At 42.7% G+C, this 14,285-nt stretch overlaps 1 protein-coding gene across 6 annotated transcripts in view; it reads right to left on the reverse strand.

The window, feature by feature from the left end:
• The window catches only part of PDZD2 (PDZ domain containing 2), a 1,567,362-nt gene that overhangs the window by 200,475 nt on the left and 1,352,602 nt on the right, over positions 1–14,285 (reverse strand). For all 6 annotated transcript variants that reach the window (XM_069627074.1, XM_069627075.1, XM_069627073.1 and 3 more), the window contains 2 exons: positions 10,261–10,315; positions 243–346 (listed from right to left, as the gene is read on the reverse strand). In XM_069627074.1, the coding sequence (XP_069483175.1) occupies positions 243–346; positions 10,261–10,315 (159 nt within the window). The remainder of the gene's footprint in view (positions 1–242; positions 347–10,260; positions 10,316–14,285) is intronic.

Below are 14,285 nucleotides of genomic sequence, written 5' to 3' on the forward strand. Positions count from 1 at the left end.
AGAAATACACTCCAGATGCAATGTCATACTGAACACAGACATAGGGGTTAAACACTCTGCTAATATATGGTTGTATTTTGAGTCAAGGGGTCAAAATCCTTAGCAGACGGAGGGACCTTGTGGCTACATTTGCGTCCTACAGTGACAGAAATGTGAATGGCTGGCAAAGGACAGGAAACATACATGTTGTTCTGTGGACACATTCGGGTTACCCATGTGACTGATGGCTGTAACAATCTTACCCGACTTGCTGGCTCTAGGAAGCGCTTCATTGTCCAACTGAGGGGCGAAGAGCCGTCTCCTTGCTTTGGCCTCACAGTGGGCGATGGGCTTTTGGATAGACTGCCTGTTAAGAGGAGAACATTATTTATTTAGCTCAATGGCAAGAACCAAAAATAGAGGTAAAGTGATCTGCAATTATAAACTATGTTGTCTGTTGTTTACATGGAGTTTCATTTATAATACAGACTGCATATGGAATCTTACCTCAGACACACATGTCCCACCCTTGCCAGGCTAGATGGAAGAAGACAGGCCGAGTGCCTATCGACTCCCCCCGACTGCACTCGATCAAATTTAGTAGAATAACAAAACTCAACCAATCTGTCAATCTAAAGAGGTTTCGGCAATCGCTTGAGTCTGTCAAAAAGGAGAGAATGAGGTCCCTCAGAGAACAGCAGATAAATATTGTCAAACCACCCAAACAGCAGTCAGAAGAAGAGCAGAAATTAGGTCGGAGGTGAAGCTGTAAGGAATCGGCGGGATGAATGTGCACTTCCAAATCAGGCTTCTGTGTTAGTATCACCAACAACTCTGGTACGGCAGTCATGCGGTACTGTACAGCTTTTGTCAGGTCCAGCTAATTCCCCTATACTGAAGCAAAGAATGTTCACGGCAAAGGATCTTCACCTAAGAAAAAATCATATGCCACCAATTGCAAGCAGTAAAATTAGTGCATTATTCCGGTACAAGAGGAATATCATCATCACGGACGTAGAGAGTGAACCAAGAAAGGCTTTGAGAAATAAAATCCTAGATTGGTTATATCAGATACTCGGGCACAGCCCCATAAGAATGCTCGACTTGAAAGTGCTTCATAGGACTCAGATTAACAAATGCTGTGTCTCTGCTAAAGGCTGTATTGTTGTGGGTTTTGGTAAAAGCAATCTGCCCTCACTTCCTCAGTATCTGTGAAAGTCTGTCAAAGGTGTCATCTCATTCCACCTAGAACATCATGGTGGACTAGCCTTAGTTGCTCAAATCCTGTGGAGGCTAAGGTAATCCCATGTATCATGGGTCATCATTTATTAGGCCAAGTCAACCTCTAATTCCCAAAGTCTAACCAACACAACAAATTCCCTTCTCTGGAGCATAGTCAAGCGATCATGTATTACATGTTCTATATACTTTCCGGTCAGTGTTCTTTGGCCTAATAGAGTCATAGTTCTGGTCTTCAGCACTGATAAGGGTGAAAACAATGCAAGAGTTCATAGTGATTACTGCATTTATAGACATGTTGAATCTGCTTATGTTTTCTTTTTCTTTTTGTTGTGTCTTTTGTATGATTTTATGCACTGATTTGTGTAACTTTGATGCCTCAAAGACCTCTGGACGAAGTGTGTTCAATAATTAAACCTCTAAACTCTGAACTTTTCTAGTCTTGATTCACTTATTTTATGTTTTCCAGCATATGCTGATACTCTGCTTCAATCTAAGTCTACTATCTGTCTGGTGTCTTGCTTCTTCCCCTTCTGCACATCCTGCCCTCAAGCTTCTTCAATGGCTCTCTTTCCCATCTTATCTTTATGGCCTTGCCCCGACACATCTCTTTTCTCTTGTTTCTATGTGCTCCAAACCTCGATCTCTTGGTTCTTCATCTCTTCTCCTATTGACTGTTCCCTGTGGTCCTTGTGTTCAGTATGGTTACCAATCTTTTTCTGTTCTCGCCACAATGTTATGGAATATTGTAACCTTCTCTTTATGCTCTTTCTCTAGTCTCAGTTCTTTCTGAGACTCTCTTAAAACCCATCTTTTACTCTTTCTCCCATCATTAGAATTGTAACTGCATGTTGCCCATCCTTTTGCCCATGTACCTTTGTTATTTCTTTTGTAATTAGTATAGTTAATCAACAGTATTTACCCTTTCTCCCTAAGGAGGAGCCACATCCTTTGAGGCTAGGAGGTTGAGCCTGCTCCACGATATCCTCCCTAGGAGTATGGGCAACTGGGACCTCACGGGTAGAGACTCCCGCTTAGGGGACAAGGACTCCCATTCCTATTCCTATTATGAACTCTCTAGATTGCCCAACATATCGCCGTATATGGGACAGCATGCTGAGGCAAAGAATGAACAACTTTATGTTTTGCTGCAGGCAATGCTGAAGTGAATCAATTAGAAAGAGGAAAAGTGGATGGCTCTTTATGATGAGACCTAGGAGATGAGTGGAGGAAAGAGGAGGAGTGAGTATGGTATGCAGCTGAAGCCCCCTGAAAAGATCGTGCTTTAGAGAGGCAGAGTAGGTGCGCAGCATGCAGCTTTTGAATCAGCAAGGACCGCCACAGTTAGATGCCGGCGAGAACCAAAATGGGGAACACTTTCCCAAGAAGAAAGAAGTATCCTGGAGCTGGTGGTGGCATGACCAGGATCACCTTGTGGTGGGTGAGACGCCTGCTTAACAATGCTGAGACCATCATAGCTGCCAACACGAGAAGCTCCTGGTCACCGGTGTCCGAAGACATCTGCAGTAGGAGGGGAAACTGTAACCTTTTTGGAGAGGCCACCCTCAACACACACAGGGAGTTCCTTCCTTCCACAATCTAGGTATAACACAATAACCGATTTAATGTTCTTTTATACAGTCCTATTTCCGATGCATATCATACCCTTGGATCCCTCCCTCTGAGCTACCAATGGGCCAAGAACCAGTCTGTTGTACAGGAAATAACTTGTATTTATTTGAATTATAGGTAATGTAAATCACACTAAACTACACACACCACTTTCTTTGTGGCTCAACTTCTTGTTACACAAATCACACCAATGGGTTGGGAAAAACACAAATTACAATACTTTTCTTTCTACAAATTTCACTTCAAGAAATAATTAGCGATTGTCAGTGAACACAACCAATTTACATATGTATTGCTGTGCAATTTCAATTTTCCTCCACGCTTAAAAGACTAGAAGTTTGGTGTACAGATTTGGACAAATGCATACAGAAATTAATAGTTCACCCACACCTTTGCTCAAAATAAACACAGGGTTATTTAGCAGTGGGTTTTTCAGACCCCTGCCCCCTACTTTGATCTGTGTTGGGGAAGTCAGACAGAAAAATTGGGATGATTGAAGAATTCGGGATTTCAGAAGCCCTCCACTTAAAGCCCTGTGTTTGGGAAGCTGCACCCATAGGATTATCCAGTCTACAGTTTTCAGCGCGCACTGGGAATGAGCTTTGTTAATTTTGAATTTGAACAAAAATCACCCTGTGGGGTTCTGCTAAGGGGAATTAATTAAATTAATATGTTTAATCAAATAGGCTAAAGATCTACACAGTTTTGCCCCCTCACCCCTGCCCACTATAAAGGGAAAGAATTTAAGGCCAGCAGATTCCACCACCTTTTGGTTACAAAGGTCTTAAGTCTACTTGCATTGAAAACCTATGCTTAAAGTTTAGTGAAGCCAGCTGCAATTCAGGACACTCTGGAAAGATAGGGCAGGGTATGGTCACTCCACTCTCAAGGATTGCCCCAGCTCAGCACCAGTCAGCTTTTAGGCCTTTGCGACAAAGGATAGCTCCACCCAGATGCAATCTCAGCCAAATCTCCTTTTTGTGTTTCCTTGCAGCTGTCAGATGATAAGGTTTGGCAGCTCTCTTGATCGTAATTTGAGCAGCTCTCTCCCTTCTCCCATAGTGCATCCACTTTATAAAGCAGTGATGACAACATCAAGATTTCAATTTTGGGCAGTGCCCTGCGAAAGTTCTTGCAAATAGGATTGGACAGTTACATTTCTCTCTCCTCCAAAATCCAGCCACTCGCTAATGATTGTTTTAGCAGTCTGGATCAGACATATAATAATTCCAATTTGAAATCGCCTTCGATTTCATGTCAGATTTTGTCAAGAATCTGGTTATGTGTCAAAAACTTTGTGATTTACTATTAACTGCCATAATTTATATATATTTAACTTCAGCTAATGATCGGGAATTAAATAAAATGACAGCCGGTCTGCACCATTTTCGATTGCCATTTGGTCATTTTCTGCCATTTTGACAAAAAGCATAATAGTTAGGAACATGTAATGTATTACCCATATTCCCAATTCTACCCCCCACCTGTTCACAAACGCTCAATTTTCGAACATATTCAGAGCAGTCAGGAACACCTTTAGCTGGTCATTACAATTCCTTAAGTCGCAGGTGAAGGAATTTTATATCACCAAAATCGCCTTGAAATTATCTAAACAATAAAACATACATTGATCCAATGTCATTTGTAGTTTCTGAGAAACAGCAACGATTGTGACAGTCCATTTAAACTAAGGGGAATCTTCATATGTGCAAATATGAGCTTTCTTCCAGCGTGCCCTTTTCCACCCTTGGCCAGCCTGTGATCAGGGATTTTTGTTTCTTTTATTGTCCTCTTTGTTGTTTGAAGTTGGTAGCTGCCGGTTGTAAAACCTGGGGCCTTGGCAACACAGAGATCCCCTCCCCACAATCCTGTAATGCACAGGCTAAAACATATGCCTGCTGAGAACTGCCCTCGCAGACAGGTCGTCTAGGGAAACGTAGTTTTCAACACCCTTCGGGCTACATGTTATTGCAGTTGTAAATAATTGGGATGCAAGCCAGAAATTGAGTGGGAGATTTCTTTGTGCATTTTGTCCAGAGACTCACCATTTGTCCTTGACTGAAAAGAACTCACATAATGCATTTTCTAACATTAGCCTGGATTCTTTGACATGGAGTGTGTTTTACTGATCCAGGTTCACTTTGCTTTTGTGCTGAAAGTGCAGGGCTGTTTCTTTCAGCCATTAATAAAATACACTTTTAATTATTTGCTTTTCATTTATATGCTGAAAAGTGGGTCTGAATTGCCACAGTGGGTAGCAGTCCAAGTGAATATACTACATTCATTTCTCAGCCGGTAATGTGATGTGCATATTGAGAAAGCACATTACATTTTTGTTTTAGCTTTCTCTGGATTTCCCCTGCAGAAATACACCCACTAAGTCTTCCTCAGGCCTACACAAACCTTTCATGGCCTTTTTAAAAGAAATGTTTGGAAGTATTTTGCATCTGAAGTATACTATACATTACTTTTTGTCAACACCAGGTCTTTTCCCTGACATCCTTATGTTGGCAGGGGAACATTTTTGTCATGTCTTGTTTTAATTTGCAAATACACACGGAAAGCCGTTTTGGTGTCAGTGTTTTAAAATCCTGTTTTTCAGCTGAAAGGTACCTTTGAATTTCTTCCACCTTTGTGAATTAAAATGCTGTTTTTCCTTTTGTAATGACATGTAGGCCTTTCTCACATGGCCCTTCCTCGTTTTACTTGTAGAAAACCCACAGTGGGCCCTAATAGGCCCGTTTTCGGTGTGAAGGTTTTGTTATAAATGCTGGCAGGTCATTCTTTCAGTGGGCCCTTCAGTTCTGTCGGTTTGGGGCCTTTGATTACACCCCACAAAGCCAAGAATGAGAAACAGCCGAAAAGTCAGAGAGAACCGACAACGAAGAATAATAATCAAGCACGTGCCGAGCCCTGCAATATTCCCCTACGTAGATGAAGGTACCGTGGACAACGGGAAAAGCGGGATGCCACCGGGGCAAGAGTATATGGAGAATGCAACTCGTCATAAAGATGAGATACAAGGACTATGAGAAGCTATAAAGAGTGCAACTCATCCCAGTCATAAAGACGAGATACAAGAACTAAAGTTTTCTAATTGCCAATATGCAAGGCTCATAAAGCAAGTAACAAATAAAATTGGGAGAAGAACAAAGAGGGACTGGAGACAATTACCCTGGGAAGAAGGGAAAAGATCTTGTGAGCCAAGAGACCAAGACAAGTTAGAGCAAAGCCCCAGCATGGCTCTTAGGAATATGAGATAAGATTATCAAGAGAGCCAGATGATAGAAGGAAGAGCATAAAAGAGAGATCCCAAAAGTGGGGGGAATCTGAAAGGGGATAAAGTCGAGTGCAAAGTAGCCAAGGATGCTGTTAAATTCTGTGGTGAAGGCTTCATGAATCGCAGGAGATGCAGTGATAAGATAAATTAATTAACTTTGATATGAGATGGCATTTATAACGCGCCTATACACAAGTGTTTCAAGGCGCGTTACGTACATAAGTAGATCAGGTTACATCAAGCAGCAGCCTCGGCTGCCACCAGCCACCAATTAACTCTGTCTGGAACCTGGAACCATGCAATACTCCAGGGCCCACCATGGTTCCAGGCTCCAACATGTTGACAGTGAGAACCCAGACACATTGTGGATGGAATATTATGGCAATGCAGCACAGATGCCCTGGTTGCTAAAAACAAACATAACTGAACATAACAACCATAAATACCAAAGTTACTATGATACACCAATGCCCACTGAAGTTGTCATTACCCTGTACATCTCACAACCGGGGTGACATACAGCATTCCTAACAGATACATTGAGAGACTGTGAAAGAGTCCTAAGTGAAGACTAAAGCATGAGAGACTATCTCAAAACAAGCTGTGAGCAGCATGAGCTTAAAGAGAGCACCAAGCCCAGAAGTGTTTTACAAGAGCTACAAGAGCTCATGGATGAGATATCCAGTGTTTACTAAAGAAGACTGTAGGAAGAAACAAGTATAAAAGAGAGACATTTCCATACAGAGACTATCAGGAACTACTCTCAGCAGAGCTTAAGTTGGTTAAACTAGTGGTAGAGTCATGTAGAATTGGGTTTGGACAAAGGACATTTCCTGACGACAGACAAGCACTCTAGTTCCCTATGCAGAGTGATCCCTTTAGCAATAGGGAAAGTTAGGCCTTTTTATATAATTTCATTAAAAAGAGATTCATAATGTCCTTAATGAGTCTGCCTCATTCTTCCGAACCACCCCCCACATAAGGTACAGTGATTAGGCCGAAGTGTTTTATGCATCAAATAAATTGCTTTTGAATTGTGAATGCTTTAGCACATTTCGTTTTTGTGAAATGCAATGTTCCGGAGTGCTCGAGTGCCTCAAACACCTTTTCCTAGTACCAAATAAAATGCATTATAAAATACACATCAGCAAAGCAGACCATATAAAGTGCATTACATCTGGACATAATCTAATGATGCACCACAAAGGTAAAATACAGGTTAATGTTTTAGCTTCAGGGGCTTACCAAAGGGACTTTGAATCTGATGCCTACACACAGAACAAGGAATCTGGGTAGACCATAATTCAGGCAATGCACTGATACCTATGTTTTTTGCCATTCAACCCCTGTGGACTGTAGAATATGAAATGATATATGATATGATAGGTTATTTATAACATGCTTAATACGCAGCGGTTTCTAAGCGCGGACCCGGGGATCCAACCTGTGTTGATCCGTGTGATTTTGCTTCCAAGGCAAGAACGTTGCCACTGAGCTATCCTCCCGAGACAATGATATGGCATTTATAATGCACCTATACACAAGTGTTTCAAGGCACAATGCACAAAAGAGTATGAACAGAATCTTAGAAGGGCAATGTGAAGAAGCACATCCTCTCTCCTAAGAAATCCAAAGCACTGGCTCTTTCTGATCAATGAAATCGCTAGCCCACGCAGCAGGCATCCTATATTCCAAACAACCTGAAAATAAAATTCAAGAAAGAAAAATCAACCTACAATTCATCTTGGACCACACCTCATAGCGCCTCTTATTTCAGGTCACGGACTCCCTCCAAGGATTAAAGTCAAAGACGTAGTAGTCCCACTTGATGGTGAAGTAATACTGATGTGTCCTGTGAGAAACCAAAGGGTATTGCACCGGTTAGTCCTCTGGGACTAGTCATCCAGGTGGTCAGGACACGGCCATCGCTTTTGGATCCAGTTCCTGGGGGTGGACTAGTGCGGAAGGATCACCTGGGTGAGGGGTCTTCATGGAGTGGAGATGCGATAGCAGATGGTGAGATGCAGTATTACCCCCTTTTTTGTTCATCTACCCCATCCTATTCTTTAGGATTTTCTGAAGTCCCATGTCCCCCCCTATTTGCACAAACACTGGGCCGAGGAAGAGGATGACTGAGAGTAACCAGACTAACTCTCTCACATTGTACTAGACATGTCCCGTTAATTGGGTCAGGCAAAGTCAGGCACTTTACCCTAAGTGCCTACACCGGATACCAATTAGCTCTCCTCACACGAATAAAAGGCAACACCTAAAGACACGCTCTGAGCAAGGCGGAAAACGAGAACGAGCAGAACTTCTGGGACAAAGGCACACCTATCGGAGCAGAACAACGGGCCAAAGGACAAGAGCAGTGGGCCAAAAACTCCAAGGCTTCCCTACTGGAGGTCATTACCTCCAACAGACCAAGACACGTGGAGAAGGCCATATCCCACAAGTGAAAATTGCACTGTGTTTCAAGGATACCAGCGACCCTCCCGGGTGAACAGCGGAGTTGGGGAGACAAGGTCAAGCTTGTGGTACTAACCTTGACTCGAAAATCAGAAAACGCAATACAAGAAAGAAGTGCACACAGCCAGTGAGTTGGCAAGCGACCTGAGAGACCGGTGTGTGTTAAAGTGAATGAAGTAGCAACATTATATCACAAGTGAAGGCTGCACACATGTGGAAGAAATGCAAACAAAGGCAGCCCCGTGAATGAACTTTAAAGTAAAATACAGCTGCAAGATCAGCAATACAAAGTAACAGAGTGGTCCAGTAAAAGGAAGTAGCCCATTCGAAAGTCTCTGTGAAAGGTGCATTGTTTGAAGCTAAAGTGTGAAAAAACAGCAAGAGTGAAAGTAAATAGTGAAGGTTGAGTTGAAGTTGTCCTGTGGTGGTCTGTAACAAAGGCCATGCACTTTCAAAAGACTTCGACATCTGAAAGTGGTACAAACCCGATTGAGGGAGACCGAAAGTATATTAAGGTTGGGGAAGGGAGCCCCCTTACAACTTTGTGTGAACTGTATCGTGAGAAGTCTGAGCCCAGCAGAGGGAGACCTACGAGAACTGTGCAGTGAAAGGTCGAGGGGGACTTTTGTGAACATTTTGGTTGAAACATCATTTTGAAAGCCTACAAGGATCATTGTATGCCATGAGGCCCAATGTGGGGAGGACAGCTGGTTCAGCCACATTATCATTTGAACACTGACTTTTCATTTTGCATACAGTTTCTCCTTTTTACACTTTTTGTACAAGAGATAGGGCAGGCATTAGGTTTTTTTTTAGTTTTTTTTAGCACTTGCCATTTTGATTTGACATACTCTATTAAGACTGTTTTGTTCATCGTTTGATGGCTGAGACAACTTCCATCTTAGTTATAGGGCAGAATAGGAGTTTCTCCAACCCCAACATTTTCAATAAGGTTTTTATAAATTGTATCCATTGTGTCAGTGTCAATACGTATGATACCATGCCTTCCCTCCAGTCCCCTCATTACCTTCATCTACTTTTAAAGTTTGCAGGAGATGGCTCAGTATGCCCATCACTCATGCCTTGACCTCGCCAGACCATTGTATCAAAATAGCGCCTCATCTACAATCAACCATAAACTTTGTGTTGTAGCAAGGGGAGATGCTGTGATGACATCATATTGACACGACAATCCCTGACGGACATACTATCAGAAGAGAAAAGTTTGCCCTTCGAAACCGTTCAGTTGCCCGAGCTTGCAGTGGCGCAAGGCTGTACGGATCGGGGGTGGGGAGATCTTTCAACAAACCACTCCTAATCCTCTACAGTCGGTGGTTAGTTTATACTCAACACAATCCATTACACACTTGCAGAAAATGGCAGGTGCCTACTTCAGATAGCACAACCTCTCACCAAATAACAGAATTTACTTTGGGGAATAGAACATGCATGCAAGCATGGCGGTTACCAAGACACGAACATCATACATTCATCCTATGCTTGAGACCCCAACAATCAGATCGATCAACTCACAGCTGCATTTATTAACACATTCTCTCATTTGGGCTGACAATTAAGGAGGTATTGTGTTATAAAATCATTGCACAAATACACACAAACTACACACTGACATAAAATGTGACGCGATCCACAATCCTTACTTTCACGGTGATGAGTAGTGCGGGTGATGGCTTCATCCATCTCCTGCTCAGAAACCTAGTTATATATGAAGAAAAAAACAATGATGACCACATATGGCTTGTTTCGTGATGCTTTAAATTACACCTGCACCAGTACACCAGATCCAAAAGTCATTGTGAAAAGTAAGCTACAGGAAAATGGGCCTTCTATTATTATTTCCTTTTTTTAAAGATTTTAAAGGTTCCACACAATAAAATAATAAAGAATTTACATTAAATAGCCAGTACTGTTCTGTCATTCATCATTCGCTCACCCACTATGCTCCTTTTAGCTCAGGGGTATGACACTGTTGGCTGTCCAGATGTTTTGGACTACAACTCCCATCAGGCACTAGGGGTGTCACGGTATTAGTTTTATGACAGTACGATAACCTTCTTGCAAAATGACGGTATATCATGGTTATCGCGGTATAGCAGGTGGAGTTAACCAATCTTAACAAATATTTTCTAAAAAGGTCATAAATTGTCAGATTTATCATCACAAACAAAACCCGGCACCCAGAGTCAGAATTGGGCTTTTCAACATTTCACTGATATGCCACCCCTTGCTTCCACCAAACACAAACATGTGTGGAGAGGAGGAGTGGGAGAGCCCTGCTGCGACTGGCAAAGCAAACTGAATAGCTTTTCTTAAGTGGTCATTTAGGCTTTTACCTCCCCTACTGGCTACTGGTGAAGATGAACATGTTGCCATATTTATAACATGCATGCCCCAGATCAATGGAGGTTGATGGTAGTATAAGCTTGTGCGCATACTCACACACGCATAGACATGCTCTCTTTACGTTACAGCCTTTAGTTTACTTGTGGGCCAAAAGGTGTTCAGTAATCAAGGACATGTCAACCTTTGGTATGGCAGCAGGGAATACCCACAGAGATGAGTGAATTTCGCAGTGTGACTTATCATATGTTAATTCAATGATAGAACCAGGGACATCCCCCATTGTCATACGTTTAGCAAACATTATACATTATAAATATATAAACCCCAAAGCCGCCAACCCAAAGTAAACCCTTTTCCTTCTTGGCACTGTATTTATTCTTCCTATTGCTAACATATTGATTTTGTGTCAGGCACGTGTAGTTTATGGAATGGCATTAAAAACTCCTCCAACTGAAACTACTTGGCAGATGGCACATCCAACAGTGCAAGACCAAGATTGCGCAGCACTTGCTTACTGCAGCTTTCCAAATCAGATTGAAAAGCACACGTAACGGTATACACGGTATACCGGTATGAACAATGCGACGGTTATTATTGTTCAATTGAGTGGTTCGCGGTATCTTTAACGGAATACCGTTATACCGTTACATCCCTATCAGACACTAGACAGTAGTCAATGGTGAGGGATCATGGGATTTGTAGCCCAAATAGCTGGAGAGTGGCAGGCTGCAGACCTCTTTTTTTTTTTTTAGCTTGTCAGGGCTATAAAAGTTTACTGCACCCTACTCAAGATGCCAACAAGCTTCTATTACTAATGCAGAACATTTTTCCTTTAAAAAAAATTAAGTATAAATATAAAAGGAGATACATGTATCTATAGCCCTCATGGAAAGTTAATTAATCGCTTCTAAGTAATTTGACAATGAGATTATTTGTGTTTAGATTTTCCATAGGGGCTAGGCATGGCAAATTGCCTGTGGTTGCAGTGCCAGCCCCAGGTGTGCCAGCGCCTTGTACGAGATTCCCCCAACGCTGCATCACACCCTCCCACCACAAATGCAGAACAGCAGGGAGCTCAGTTCTGTTGTTCGGTTGATACTGGTTCTCAAGTATCAGCCGAACAACAGAACTGAGCCCCCTGCTGTTCTTGTAATGTGTGTTCAAGGGCAGAGTGATTCTTTAATAGGCGCTGGCCAGGCCAGACCGATACTTAATTTTAAATGACACTGAGCTGGAGCCTCCTGCTCAGTGTCATGTAAAATGAACTGGAGGCAAGGCACCTTTATTTGATGTGCCAAAGGGGGGGAGCTCCAGTGGACGGGGGAGGCGCCCTTGTGCGGTCACACCCTCCGAGCGCACCTTGAGCAGGCACTGCATATTGTACAGGCACACAAATCGAGTGTGTGCATAAACCCTGGTAGCCGAACATGCAACTTCTAATGGGGCAGGTCGATGTATTGTGCCTGGAACAGGGGATTTTCTCCAATGCATTAGCTGACTTGGTCGGTTCTTTGGCACCAGGGGCAGGTAAAATTAAACATCCCCACGATGCCGACACTGCATTGAGTGTTTGGAAAATCACCTTTCCCTATTAAAGTGCTATACAGACGAGCATGGTTCACGTGCTGGGCTTATCTGCTCTCCCTGCACCTCACCCCTACCTACTGCAAAGGATTGGTATCTTCCAGCATATTTTCCCACGGAAGATTACACCTCATCTGTAGGCACCATTGTAACAGCTGCACTGCAGGGGGGAATCACTAATTTACTCATTTTGTTTTGATGGACCTGGCAGAGCTACACACTGTACTCGTTTGCTCCATTCCCTAAATAAAATCGCTGGGGAAAAAATACTGGAATAGGCTTTTTTTAAACTGACAGTGAAACCTGTCATTTTCTTCAGAAATAAGCCCAAGTATGTCCTCTAAGCCACACATTTTTCCAAAATGTTGCCACGAAATGGATCCACGAGCACACCACCTATCCCGTTTAACCATCTTGCCAACGGTGTATTTGGAACTACAACAAACTATCGGTGATTGTGATCCCCCTACAGAGCCTATGTAGACTCTCCATAGTACACATTTTCAGTGTCACTGGGCCTCATTATAAGTTTGCCGGTCCGGTAACAACGGTACCGGTAAGCTTGCCGGTAACATTGCTACCGGATCGGCAAACTACGAGGTCTGCTCGCAAGTGCCTTTTTCATCAGCAAGGTCTGACCAGGCGGGCGTACCGCACTCGCGAGCAGAGCATGTCGGATGCACCGGCACCATTCACCAATGGTGCCGGTGCATCCGACCTCCCCATTCCCATTGAGCCCTATGGAGCTCAATGGGAATGGGTGGCATATTTTTCCGGCGCCCGCGAATGGTCAATTACCGGGTCCGGCCGGACCATAATGACGCAGTAATTGCCCATTCGCGGGCGCCGGAAAAAAAATGATACCGGCGGCAGCCGTGCCTGTTATACCGTCACAGATACTGCCAGTATTGTAATGAGGCCCATTGTGTAAAAAAACGAGGATTAAAAACAACTATAGCTAATTTTAACGTACTTGCATTGAATCGAACAGATGTAAAAAAAAAATAATCAGAAAATGGATTTCCTTATACTCCAGTTTCTCTGGGATAATTAAATATCCATCAATTCCCTCCCAAAATAGATCTGAATTAGTTAATGGTAGTGAAAGGTACATCAAGCATGTCCCGCGGCTACGGACTGCCCATGGAAATGATGCAATCACAGCCATCGATCAATCTCACTGCAACATGGATGGCAGGCGAAAACAAATTACTAGTCTTTCTAAACACATTTCAGCATATATTGGTTTGTGATGAATCCCAGTGTTGTGCACGACATACACCCCCGGGGAACCAGAACTGCACAGCAATAGCATAGCGGCATGTTACATTGGCAACATATTTTTACATTGAGGAAATATATATATGGCATGTGACAGCGAGGCTACAATATCATAGCTAATCAAGGTATGTGGAACTCAATTCTGTGGTTGAGGCTAAAGAAGGTATTTCTTTCATTTGTAGTGTAAATCTCTGCTAAGGTATGATTGAATAAGCGCGAATGAATATATTGGGTATGAATGGATGGAGAAGAGGTGCGGAGACCAATTTGGAAGGTATATGTAAAATTCGAAAAGGCGAATAGCATATACATATTATAGATTAATAGCGAAATAAATATTGCATATTGTGTAAAAAGTGTTTGAAAATCTACGAAACTGTGTATCCTAATTAACAGCTTGCAGATTCCTTTCTACATTAAAATTGATTCAAAAATGTTTTGCAGAAAAGGACTAACA

Source organism: Ambystoma mexicanum, chromosome 6p, assembly GCF_040938575.1.
Source record: "Ambystoma mexicanum isolate Mex_15411 chromosome 6p, UKY_AmexF1_1, whole genome shotgun sequence".
NCBI lineage: Eukaryota > Metazoa > Chordata > Amphibia > Caudata > Ambystomatidae > Ambystoma > Ambystoma mexicanum.